The 12,597-nt window shown below is 50.3% G+C and overlaps 1 protein-coding gene across 2 annotated transcripts in view; it reads left to right on the top strand.

Moving 5' to 3' along the window:
- The first annotated feature begins 450 nt into the window (after nucleotides 1–450).
- Nucleotides 451–12,597, top strand: part of STAM2 (signal transducing adaptor molecule 2) — a 67,785-nt gene continuing 55,638 nt past the window's right edge. For both annotated transcript variants that reach the window (XM_056117642.1, XM_056117641.1), the window contains exon 1: nucleotides 451–548. In XM_056117642.1, coding sequence (XP_055973617.1) covers nucleotides 509–548 — 40 coding nt within the window. In that variant the 5' untranslated portion in view covers nucleotides 451–508. The remainder of the gene's footprint in view (nucleotides 549–12,597) is intronic.

Here is a 12,597-nt window from a genome sequence, read left to right on the forward strand (position 1 = left end):
CCTGTTGACTTGGGTGAGCCCGGTCAACCCCCCCGCGCCCCCAAGCGGAGAAACCCGAGCCACCGCGCCCCCTGCCGGGCCGTCAGCGGCACTACAGCTTCGGGCCTTCCCAGCGCCGACAACTTCCGGCTCCAAAGGACCCCACCACCCCACTCCGCGGCTCCCAGGGAAGGAGGGGTCCTAAGCATGGTGAGGTGGCCACGACGATCGCCTGTTCATTGTTGGGACTGGTACTGTCCTCAACCCCCGAGGCGGGCGACGCCGACCGGGGGCGCGGAGAGAATGCTCCCCCGATTGGGCGGGAGGGGCTTCCCGAGGGACGGGGGCGGAACGCGGGGCGCCGACCCATCTCGGGCCTGACAGGCAGGGGCGCGGGCAGCTGCGCGGGCGGAAGTGGCCGACGCGGAGCCGAGCCGACTAGGAAGTGGCGGCTGCGGCCCAGCCCACGGGAGCGGCCGCCGCCGAGCCCCAGCCCGAGCGCCGCCAGCTGGGCGCTGCCGCCGCCGACATGCCTCTGTTCAGCGCCAACCCCTTCGAGCAAGACGTGGGTAAGGGCTGGGCCCGGGGCTTCGGGCCGATGTTTTTGTTGTGCTAGAAAGTGGGCGGCGGCCGCGGCGTCTGGGTTGGGGCCCCCCTCCCGGGGGAGTCCTACGGGAGCCGGAGAAGGGGGGCGGCGCCGCTGTCCGCTGGGGGCGACCCCGGCGCGTCGTTGCCGCCTGCCTGCTGTCCTCCCCTGAGGGGGACGACGAGAGGAGGCAACTGTTGCCCTCTTGCCCCGCGGAAGACCAGGGACCGCCTGGGCTGTCTTGGACCGATGAAGCAATTGCGGGGTTGGGGATCCAGACTTCCTGCTCCTCCTAGAGCTGGTGACAGCCGTGTCCCTTCCCACTTAAGCAAAGGATCCTGCTCTGGGTGGGCAGGGGAGGGGGACCCCGTCGGGTCGCTGCAACCCGCCGCTGCACATCTCTACTTGCCCCCTATTCAGTTCCAGCAAATGAGCCTGTTTCTCCCTGGGCAGATGCTCCAACGCCCCGACAGCTCATGCAGGGTTTACAGTCATTGTCCCCCAGTCTCCCCCCCCCCCCACCCCCGTTTAATTCCAGTAAAAGAGCTTATTTTTTTCCGGGGCAGATGCTCCAACACCCTGACAGCTCATGCAGGGTTTACAGTCGTTGCAAGTGTGACCGTGCACGGAGGGCACCCGCGCTGGGGACAGGTGGCTTAAAGCTGGAAAAGCAAAACCCTCGCGTCTCCAAGCAGGGCTGAACAGCTGCAGGTCTTAAATTTTTGTGGATCGGGAGAGCTTAGAAAAAATAGGATTGTTTCTTTCGTGGTCCTTAGGATTATGGTTTTGATCCTTTGGAAGGAGAGGTGGACTACACCTGTTCAGGGTTTACTACCTGGCTGTGGGCATGGGTGGAACACCCCCGCCCCCCCCCCCCCCCCCCGCCCCCGGGACTGTATTCTGGGCTTGAACCTGGACCCAACTGGATTGTGCAAGGCGAGAGCCTTACCCACTTTACTATGTCTCTGGCCCTCCTTGAATGTCCTTCAATTTTTTTTTTTCTTTTTCATTTCGTTCATCAATTTGGGGGGGGGGGCGGTGGGGATGGAGGAGGACCCACGGTTTGCTTCTGACTTTGCACTCAGGGATCACTCCTTGTGGGCTCTGGGGACCATATGTGGTCCCAGGATGGAACCCAGGTTGGCCTTGTGCAAGACAGGTGCCCTACACGCTCTTCAATCTCTAGCCTTCAGCCTTTTTCTTGATAGTTTAGCACTGGTGAGTGGCATAAATTTAGGAAGCAGCTAACAGTTTCTTCCGTGGTTACAGTTGAGACCTGTACCTTTTTGTATTATTGTGAAGACATTCGTTTTGTCTTGTTGAAAGAAAACAAGGGGCAAAATAGAATAAAGTTTTTAGATTTAAACTGTAGAATGGATTCTTTTTAAAAAATGTATTTTATTTTTAAATTGAATCACCGTGAGATGCACAGTCACAAGATTGTTCATAATGGGGTTTCGTTTGGGGCGTACAATGATCCAACATCCAGCACCAATGTCTCTAGTTCCCCCATACCCCAACCCACCAGACACCCTTCCTTCCTTCCTTCCTTCCTTCCTTCCTTCCTTCCTTCCTTCCTTCCTTCCTTCCTTCCTTCCTTCCTTCCTTCCTTCCCCCTTGCCTTGCCTTGCCTTGCCTTGCCTTGCCTTGCCTTGCCTTGCCTTGCCTTGCCTTCCCTTCCCTTCCCTCCCCTCCCCTCCCCTCCCCTCCCCTCCCCTCCCCTCCCCTCCCCTTCCTTCCCTCTCCCCCTCCTCTTTCTCTCTTCTCACCCCACCTTTTAGGCATATGGTTTGCAATACAGATACTGAGAGGTTATCGTCTTTGTTCCTTTACCTGTTTTAGCACGCAGTTCTTATCCAGAGTGATCATTTCCAGATGTCTTTGTCATGGTGGTCCCTTCTCTATCACAACTGGCTTGACCCTCAGCACTTGAGGCAGGCTTCCAACCGTCGACCAATTCTCCTGACTCTTGTTTGAATGGTTTCTTAACCTGAAAATTTCCCCAAAAGCTTTCTGATTGAAAACTGGTAGAGGTGCTCTTCCTGTTTTGCTTTTATTTACTTAGTTTGTTTGGGGGCCACACTTGGCGGTGCTAGGGGACTACTCCTGATTCTGTGTGTTTGGGGGCGGGGTGGGGTGTGGTTACTGCCTGCAGACTCAGGGGACCAGTCTAGCAGCTGGTAGCGGGGATGGAACCAGGCCTCCTCCAGGCAAAGGAGAGATCTGTTCAGCCATTCAACTCTTCAACCCCTGTTTGATTTTGTGAGCTTGTTTGTGTGTTTTCAGGCCACACCCAGGTGGTGCCCAAGGCTCACTTCTGACTTTGTGCTCAGGGGTTGCTCCTAGCAGTGCTTGGGCTTTGAACCAGGATCCTCACCACCCTTCAAACAGTCAAGTCTTTGTTTCCAATAACTTTGGGTACCTGCAAAAATGTCCCTTTCGTTATCATTGGCTTTCCCTCCTACCTTGATTCATGCAGATTTTTATGAACATTGTCTTGTGTTTGTTTTACCTGTGTTCACCTTTCCTTTAACACACATGCCTTGTGTGATCATCATGTATCAGATATCATGCTAAGAACTGGAAACACCGCACACAAAATTAGTAGACTGAATCTCTCTGCTCAAATAACCCAGTCTAAAAGGAGAACACATACTCACATGTAGACAGTTGTTGTGTAGTGTGACTGTACTCCAAATTACACAGATGCTTTCACAGGTCTTCATGTAGGCAGTGGTTGTCCTGGAAGAGAAGACCAGGACCTGCAGGCGGACACTGCCCAGGATGGTGCTGACACTGGCCGCTTTCTTCCCAGCCTGTCCTGACAGCACTGTCACCTTCAGAATTCACCTGCAGAATCTTGTGCAATTGGAAGGATTATTTTGCTTCTTTTTCTTTTTTGGCCACACCCAGGGATGTTCAAGGGTCACTCCTGACTCTGTAATTAGGAATCACTCCTGGAGGTTCTCTGGGGATGCCAGAGCGGGGTGTGTGTGTGTGTGTGGGGGGGGGTACCTGAATTGCAAGGCAAGTGCCCTACTCCCTATATTATCACTCTGGCACTGTTGGAAGGAAATCCTGTTCCTTTGGTAGATGTAGAGTCTCATGGAAGGCACCATCCCAACCCAGATGAAAGCTCTACTGGGGCAGTTCGTAGTATCCAGCTTGTGAAATGGAAGCAGCCTGGAGGCTCGGAAGGCTGGTACTTCTTTGAGACAGAATCTCATCCCCCAGAGGCTATGTTCGATATGGTAGCATTAGTACTCTAGAAAGAATTTATTGCGTTTTTTTTGCGAATCTGTATTTGATTTTCCTTCTGTTCAATTTCTTTGAAACTATAATGTGTTGGGGGAGGTTATGAGGGAGAAAATATAGACACACATTCTCACGTGTCACTTCTTTTCAGTTCTGCGGCGAAGGGGATGTCGGCATTAGACACTGGGATCTGTCATCCCAGGACAATCCTGGTTTGGCCCCTGTCCTCTGGAATTCCATGGGAAAAGTGGAGCACGGAGGACTGAGCCACAATGAGAAGGTCCAGCTCTGAGTAGTTGAAGGGAGGATATTGCTTCCTTAGGTCCTGAACTGATATTTCTAGTCCTTTTTTGTTTTATTTTGTTTTGGGGCTACACTTGGTGATGCCCAGGGGCTACTCCTGGTGGTGCTCTGGAGACCATCATGGGGTGCCAGGGATCAAACCTGGGTCAGCTGCTTGCAAGGCAGACACACCCTACCTGCCATCCGATTGCTCCATCCCCAGTTTTTCTAGTCTTCCTGCCTCCTTCCTGAGTCTAGGCTTGCCTGTTCTGCGCTCTGCCTCTCGTCCTCATTTGCATCACCTTTTCCCTCCACTTTCCATCCTGGTGAGCTTTCCTGCTGGTTTCTGTCTCTGTGCCACTTACTACTGACTGGTAGCCTGTCATTTTTTTTTTTTTCACTTTCACTGCTGGTGGTATTTGTGCCGTAGTTTGTGTTCATTTAACCACATTCCCTGGTGAGCCGGCAGGGGCATGTGCTTGTGTCGGCTTGTTAAATCTGTTCTGTGGCCTCCAAAGCAGAAATCCACTTGTGGAAAACTGAAGGTCCCAGGAATCGTATAGTCATGACCATGTGACCTCAGCTGTATATGATAGCGCTGAGGGATATGGTGTTAAAGTTCTCATGGATGAGGGACTTACTGTCTTTTTTATGTTATTTAATTCGGGGACTGGGCTGGAGCGATACCACAGCGGTAGGGCGTTTGCCTTGTGCTTAGCCAACCCGGCCGAGCCGGGTTCGATTCCTCCGCCCCTCTTGGAGAGCCCGGCAAGCTACCGAGAGTATCTCGCCCGCATGGCAAAAGCCTGGCAAGCTACCCTGACGTATTCAATATGCCAAACACAGTAACAACAAGCCTCATGATGGAGACGTTACTGGGCCCGTTCGAGCAAATTGATGAACAATGGGAGGACCATGACCATGACCGTGATTTGGAGGGCCACACCCAGCGGTGCTCAGAGCTTACTCCTGGCTCTTCACTCTTGGCAGGACTGGGGGGACCTTATACAATGCTGGGGGTCGAACCCTGGTTGGCCATGTGCAAGGCAAGTGCCCTACCCACTCTACCACTCCTGTTCCCTGCTCATGTACTTTTCATTGTGGTGGTTTATGGGCTTCACACAGCAGATTGTAGGGCTCACACTCTTGGGCCCGGTGCTCACTCATGTCACAGTCCTTTTGTTGTGGTGCATGCGGGCTGCTCCTGGTGGTATACGGGGGACCAGGTGGTCCTGGGAACAGAATGCAGAGCCTTACATGTGCAAGGCAAGTAATTTCCTAGAAGAATAATTCTCTTTTACGGAGCATCCAAGAAGAAGAATACTGTCCTACTGAGCCACGTCCCTGGCCCAGGGTCACACTCTTTCTGGTTGTAGTGTGCTCTCCAGGTCACCAGGTTTTCTCTTTTTTTTTTTTTTTTTTTTTTTTTGGATCACGTCTGGTGATGCACAGGGGTTACTCCTGGCTCTGCACTCAGGAATTACTCCTGGTAGTGCTCTGGGGGGCCATATGGGATGCTGGGAATCGAGCCTGGGTTGGCTGTGTGCAAGGCAAACAGCCTACCTACTGTGCTATTGCTCTAGCTCCTCACCAGAATTCCTACTTCCAGGCCATGGCACAGCTTTTTCGTCACATCTTTGGGGCTGTGGTGTGTTCCAGGGGTCAGGCCATGGTTGCTTACACATAAAACTCTTTGTGTAGCGTAACTGGGAATCGCAGGTGCTGGGCATCTCAGCAGAGCTGCCAAGGTGGCACGTGTCACATGTGGTGGCACTAAGCATTGGCCTTCCTGCCTTATACTTGTGAAGCAGGCACTGTAAGCCCCTGAGCTGGCCCCTCTTGTATTCACTTATACCCACCCTGGAAGCGCTGCTTTTTTAGTGTAACTGAAAACTTCCATGGTCAGTACATGTCTTCTTACCAGGCTCTTGCTTATGAGAAGCCTAAGCATTATAATGGCATTTTCTTTCTTTCTTTCTTTCTTTCTTTCTTTCTTTCTTTCTTTCTTCCTTTCTTTCTTTCTTAAATAGGGTCCTGTGAGTTCAAAAAGTGTGGATGCGGAACGCGGGCATTTGGTAGCCGAGAACCATTAACTCCAGCAGGGTCCTTGTTGAGTTACTTCTTTTTGCTCATGACAGAGTTTGTTCCATGACCATGCTCTTACAATTATTCTTACAGCACTTAGCTTGTCCCTTTTCTATGCCAGGGTTGCTTACAGCTTAATCTGGGTCCATCCAAGTCTCTTGTCAGCACCTTCCTTTGGTGGGTGTTAGGAAATAACAGCAACTGAGACTTAAGTAAATATGATGGATGCTTAGGAGTAAACATTATTCAGAGTAAATTAACTTCCATGTTACAAAAGCATAGCATCAACTGTCTTCCTGCGTCTATACAAAAAGGACACTGCTAAACCATGCAAAGGACATAAAGGAAAGAGAAAAGCAATATAGGATTATTAGTGCCTCATGGAATTGGATGTGTTTCGGGAGCACTGTGATGGGAGTACCTCAGTAAACCTAAGCTCCCTGAGGGAGGAGCAAGGACAAACCAGTGTTACACAGTAGGGTCCACTCTCAGCCTTTTGGGGCTGAACTTGGCAGTGTGGGGCCATGCAGTGCCAGGCAACGAACTCAGGGCCTTTGATCGAAGCAAGTAATCTGCCTTAAGCAGTCTCTGGTATGTGACTCAGAATTGTAGGTGATTTGAACTGTGACACCTTTTACTGTTACCTGCAGCGGTTTCGTTTGTCACTGGGTGAATGCTCTTAGCAGTTTGTACTAAAAGCTCTGTTTAAAGTAACCTTAGCATGTGTGATGCTTCGCTTCAGCAATGCTAAAAGCACCTAAGATGGAATATTGTAGGGGAAAATACATTTTTTGTTTTGGTTTGGTTTTTGGGCCATGCCAGGTGGTGCTCAGGGATCACTCCTGGTTCTGTGCTCAGGGATCACTCTTGGTGCATTTTGGGGACTGTATGTGGTGTGGGGAACTGGACCCAAATCTGCAACATTCAAGGCAGGCACCCTACACACTCTGGCCCGGGAAGTGCCTTTCGTTTAGAGCGATCACCCCCAGTGCAGGGCTGCTGTGTGTGCCACTTCTAGTGGTGCTGGGGCCACCGAGGCCACACACCTGGTGGTGCTCGGGAATCAGTTCATTGCCAAGGACCGAGCCCAGGGCTTTACTCATAAGAGTGTGTGCTCTGTCACCAGAGCTAGCCCCTGCAGCCCTGGAATTTTATTTGAGAACATTTCCTCCCTAGGCTTTTTCTTGATAGTGAATAAATGTTTGTGTTTAGTGTAACAGTGGAACTTTGGGAGGTCAGTTTGATGGACCTTGTGCCTAGAAAATTTAGTACATTCTGGTCACCACCCTGTTTATTTCATTTTATTTATTTGTTTTTGCTTTTTGGGTCACACCTGGCGATGCAAAGGGGTGATTACTGGCTCATGCACTCAGGAATTACTCCTGGCGGTACTCTGGGGACCATATGGGATGCTGGGAATCAAACCCAGGTCGCCGTGTGCAAGGCAAACATCCTACCCACTGTGCTATCACTCCAGCCCCCACCCTCTTTATTTTAGCGCCTATAATTTCAATTTTCTATCAGAAGTCATATGTGGTCCTTTAGTTTTTGGAATTTCACCTTGTGGTTTCAGTGTGTGTTTATCTATGACTATTGATGCTGGGTACTTGCTCAGGAATACTCGCATATTGCTTAACTTTTTCTTTCCTTTTTTCTTTCTTTTGGTGCTGTGACTCAAACCCAGGGCTTCATACATCTCACTGAGCTATGTCCTGGCCTTTTTTTTTTTAACTTTCTCAGTCTGTTTTTGGTTGGGGTGGGCACACCTGATGGTGCTCAGAGGCTACACCAGCGAACAAGGGGTGCCAGGATCGAGCCTGGGTATCCCCTGTGCAAAACATTAGCTCCAGACTTTGAGCTCTCTTTCTGGCCCAGCTAACATCATTTTTTTTTCACTTAATTTTTGCAGTTTTTTTCTTTAAATTAAGATTCTGTCATTTATATTACTATTAATGATGATTTTTTTCATGCACATAATTCCAATACCACAACCTTCACCATTGTACCCACCTCCCTCTCCCAAGGATCTCAACATCCTTCCTTCTGAGCCCTCTCCCCCCGACTCACTGGTGGGGTCAGTTCTCCAGCCATGCTGCCTTTGGCCCTTTGTTGCTACCCTGCTAGTGGGGCTCAGTTCTCCAACTATGATGCCTTAGTTGGAGCATGACCCTAGACCGTTTGGTGCTGTGCTACCGTGTCTCATTAAGTCCCTCCCTTTCTCTCTTCCTCCCTCCCTCCCTCCCTCCCTCCCTCCCTCCCTCCCTCTCTCCCTTCCTCTCCCTCCCTTCTTCCCTCTCTCTCCCTCCCTCTCCCTCCCTCTCTCCCTCTCTCTCTCCCTCTCTCTCCCTCCCTTTCTCTCTTCCTCCCTATCTCTCCCTCCCTTTCTTTTTCTGTCTCCTTCCTTCTGACTGGTTCCACTGAGCATGATGGCCTCTAGTGCCTGCCGTGTTGAGTTTTTCTAGCTTTTTAAAGCCTGGTCATCGTTGAACTTCACTTCGTGCAAAGGAGAGCAGTGTGTCAGCTTTGAGTGGAGATGATCTACTTTAAGACCTGTAAGCTAATCTCAGAGATGGGCATAGAGGAGCAAGTCTCCCGTGCTTTGTGGGTGTGGGTCTTACTCCACCAGGGCAGAGCCAGTCTCTGGCACTGCCTCACAGGGTGCAGGTGGAACGTGTGGAGTGTTGCCCTCAGTCAGCTGGGTCCGGCAGTCACCCATGGTGCCCTCCTGGCTTTGTCAGTTCCTTGTTTGTACTTTGCCCCAGGGGTCGGTGCTTGCAGGCTACTCCTGAGCAGTGCTTGGAGTCACTCCCAGTGGTACTCGGGACCATGTGGTGCTGGAGATCGAATTTGGGGCCTCCTGCATGCAAAGCATGAGCTCCAGCTCCCCTCCCCACCTGAAAAAACAAAACAAAACTGAGTCATCATGAGATACACAGTCACAAGGTTGTTCATGGCTGGGTTTCAGCCATACAACGTTCCAATGCCCGCCCCATCACCAGTCTGCATTTCCCACGACCAATGTCGCCAGTTTCCCTTCTTCTACCCTTTCCACCTGCCTCCCCTCCCCTGCCTGCTGCCTTGGTAGGTGCTTTTCCTCCCTCTCTTTCTCTCCCTTCTTCTCCCTCCCTCCCTTCCTCTCCCTCCCTCCCTCCCTCCCTCTCTCCCTCCCTTCCTCTCCCTCCCTTCTTCCCTCTCTCTCCCTCCCTCTCCCTCTCTCTCTCCCTCTCTCTCCCTCTCCCTCCCTCCCTTTCTCTCTTCCTCCCTATCTCTCCCTCCCTTTTTCTCTTCCTCCCTCCCTCCCTCCCTCCCTCCCTCCCTCTCTCCCTCCCTTCCTCTCTCTCCCTCCCTCCCTCTCCCTCCCTCCCCCTCTCTCTCCCTCTCTCTTCTTCCCTCTCTCCCTCCCTTTCGCCCTCCCTCCCTCTCTCCCTCTCTCCCTCTCTTTTTCTCTCTCTCTCTCCCTCTCTCTTCCTCCCTCTCTCACTTTCTCTCACTTTCTCTCTCTCTCCCCTCCCCCCCCTACAGGTACTGAGAAGTTACCATGTGACATCGTTTACCTCCCCAGCACTCAGTTCTCGTCCAGAGTGATTTCCACTATCACTGTCACGGGGGCATCAGTCCTCACACTCCCTTCTAACCTCACTCCCCCTACCCTTCCATTTGTAGCTCCAGAGTTCCGAATTGTCTCCCCAGCCCCTGGCCACACTGCTTTTGATTTTTCCATCTGTGCCTTCCTTTTCATGGAGGGCAGTTGGTTTACAATAGTGTTACTGATCGTGCTTCTGAAGGTATTCGAAAAGAGTGCACCTCCACCGCCTCCTGAGTGCCGCAAGCCTTCCACTGTTGTCCCCTTCCACTGTTGTCTGTAGGTCACTTCGGCTCTGCCCCTCTTTCCCTACCCTCTGTCAGAGTCCAAGGGTTTGTTGTCATTTCACCCTGTGACTTTTTGGCTTGTGAATGGATTGAGGACTCCCTGGCTTTTTCCCCAGGTCTCTTAACTGCCTCGCACATGAAGCTTCCTGATGACCCAGTTCTTGCAATATAAATTACACTTGTTGCGTTTATGCTTTTGTCCTGTTGCTTAATGTAGAGGTATTTATGCCCAGTTGGGAAGGGACACGGCATTAGAGAGGACGTCCTGCAAAACCAGCCAAGAGAAAGTGAACTTGTAGTGGTATAAAAACTGGCCCTGTACCCCTTGTCTTTAAAATACATGACTAAAATACTAAAAGAAATTAAAAGGCCATTTTTAACTTTATTTCCCCTCTCCTTCCTGTCTACCCTTTGTGCCACTTCTCTCCGCTCTGTCTGGTTTTCCTAAAAAAATGGTGATGACACATGAGGAGAGGTGATGGTGCTTTATATTCCCCCAGAGCTGCAGTGTGTTCTATTGTCAGATGATAGAGTCAGTGGACTTCATCATAGCATACTGCCTGGTCTTTCCTCTAATGGAAAAACGGAAGTACAAGTATTTAAATGTTCATACACAGGCAGACTGAACACTAGCTGGTTGGCCAGAATGTGGCTCAGCTGATAGTGCTGTGCCCTTACCCCACCCAGGCTTCCTCTCCCCTCCCCCACACTGCTGGGCCCAATAGAAAAGTAAGTAAAGTAAAAGTAAAGGCCCTCCCATTGATCGTCGATTTGCTCGAGCGGGCCCAGTAACGTCTCCATTGGAGACTTTGTTGTTACTGTGTCTGGCATATCGAATACTCTCGGTAGCTTGCCGGGCTCTCCGAGAGGGGCGGAGGAATCGAACTCGGGTCGGCCATGTTGGCTGCGTGCAAGGCAGACGCCCTTGTGGGAATAACTCATGTAGCAGTTCCAAACAAATCACAGGTAAGTGACAATTCAGCGTGTTCAAACACACCCTGAGCTAAATTTTAGGCCCAGATGATAACCCCTCATTTCTTTCATATTAGCTGGTGCTCGTATCTGTCTTGTATCTCAGTTTCCACATTTATAAAATGAGCGATCTTTTTGATTGAAAAATCTTCTTGATTGAAAATGAGCAATTTACATTTCAAGTGAATTGAATTGTACATGGTTTAGCATAGATGACATGTTTTAAAGCTGTTCTGTAGTGTTAATAATCACGTAATTTCTGAGCTACTAATATTTACAGCCGTAAGGTTTTTGTTGCACTTATTTTTAAATTAGGGGGTGGTGAGGGGCTGCTTCTGGCTCTGTGCTGGGCAAGGGGTTGCTTTCCACCGTGCTGGAAGTGCCGTGGAGTGGCAAGATTGAACTGGCCCCGCAGTCTGTATGCCTGGGTTTTCATTTTGGATCATAACAAATGTTGCAGTTTGTTTTTTGGGGCCATACCAGTGGCGCTTGGGGGTTCTGGGACTCCTCCCAACTCAGTTGATCCCCAACCTCATGAACAGGGTAATTTAAGTAGAATCGTTGTTATTTCCTAGAGTAAACTGAAGATTTTCATCAATAAAAATTTAGGGGATAGGTTCAGAGAGACAGTACGGGGACTAAAGGTTTGCTTTGCATGAAGTCAACTCTGGTTCAACCCTCGGTACTGCAAATGGTTCCCAGAGCACCATCAGGAGTGACTCCTGAGCACCCCTGGATGTGGACCCCAACCTGAGCAAAACACAATTCTGGGTATGTGATATTGTGGTATTGTAACTCAGTGGTATTGTTATTGGCCCTGCATGTTGTTATTGGCCATGCATGTGTGAGGCCCTGTGTGGTCCCCCAGCACTGCCGGAAAAATAATAATAATGAATTCCCCAAACCAAGGAAAACATGAAAATGGGAAGGAGAATTAGATGAAGAAACTTTTTTTTCCGGTTACTCTAGGATGGGACTGTTTTTTCCCTTCCCTTTTGGTTTTAGAGCCACACCCACTAGTGCTCAGGGATTCCTCCTGGCTTGGTATTCAGGAATCACTCCTGGCGGTGCTTGGGGACCATATGGGCTGCCAGGGATCAAACCTCGGTCAGCCGCATGCAAGGTAAAATGTGCTCCCTGCTGTACTATCTCTCCCATCCTAGAATGGGACTTCTTCAACTTTCTCTACTTGAGACCCCCTTTCAACCCGACGAGTGAAACATGATTGCACACTGCCAGAAACCCCAGAGCCTCATCACAAGATTGATTTTGAATTATTTGTGGTCATTGGGAGTTCAGAAGCTTTCACTGTTGACAAGCATTTCTCCACCCCCAGAAGCTAGGCTCTAGAATGCTCGCTCGGAATTGTAGTGGAATCAGTGAAATAATCCAGGAGGTGAAGTGTGTATAACCGATCAGGTCGAAGTATTGACATTTAACTATTGTAATCAAAACGACATTTTCTAGGAACTCAGTAGGCTCACATATTTATTTATTTATTCGTGAATGTCTATGTGTGTGTGTGTGTGTATAGGGGGCAGTGTGGGGGGGCTCATACCTAGTGATGT

Source organism: Sorex fumeus, unplaced genomic scaffold (genome assembly GCF_029834395.1).
Source record: "Sorex fumeus unplaced genomic scaffold, SorFum_2.1 ptg000035l, whole genome shotgun sequence".
In the NCBI taxonomy this organism is placed as follows: domain Eukaryota; kingdom Metazoa; phylum Chordata; class Mammalia; order Eulipotyphla; family Soricidae; genus Sorex; species Sorex fumeus.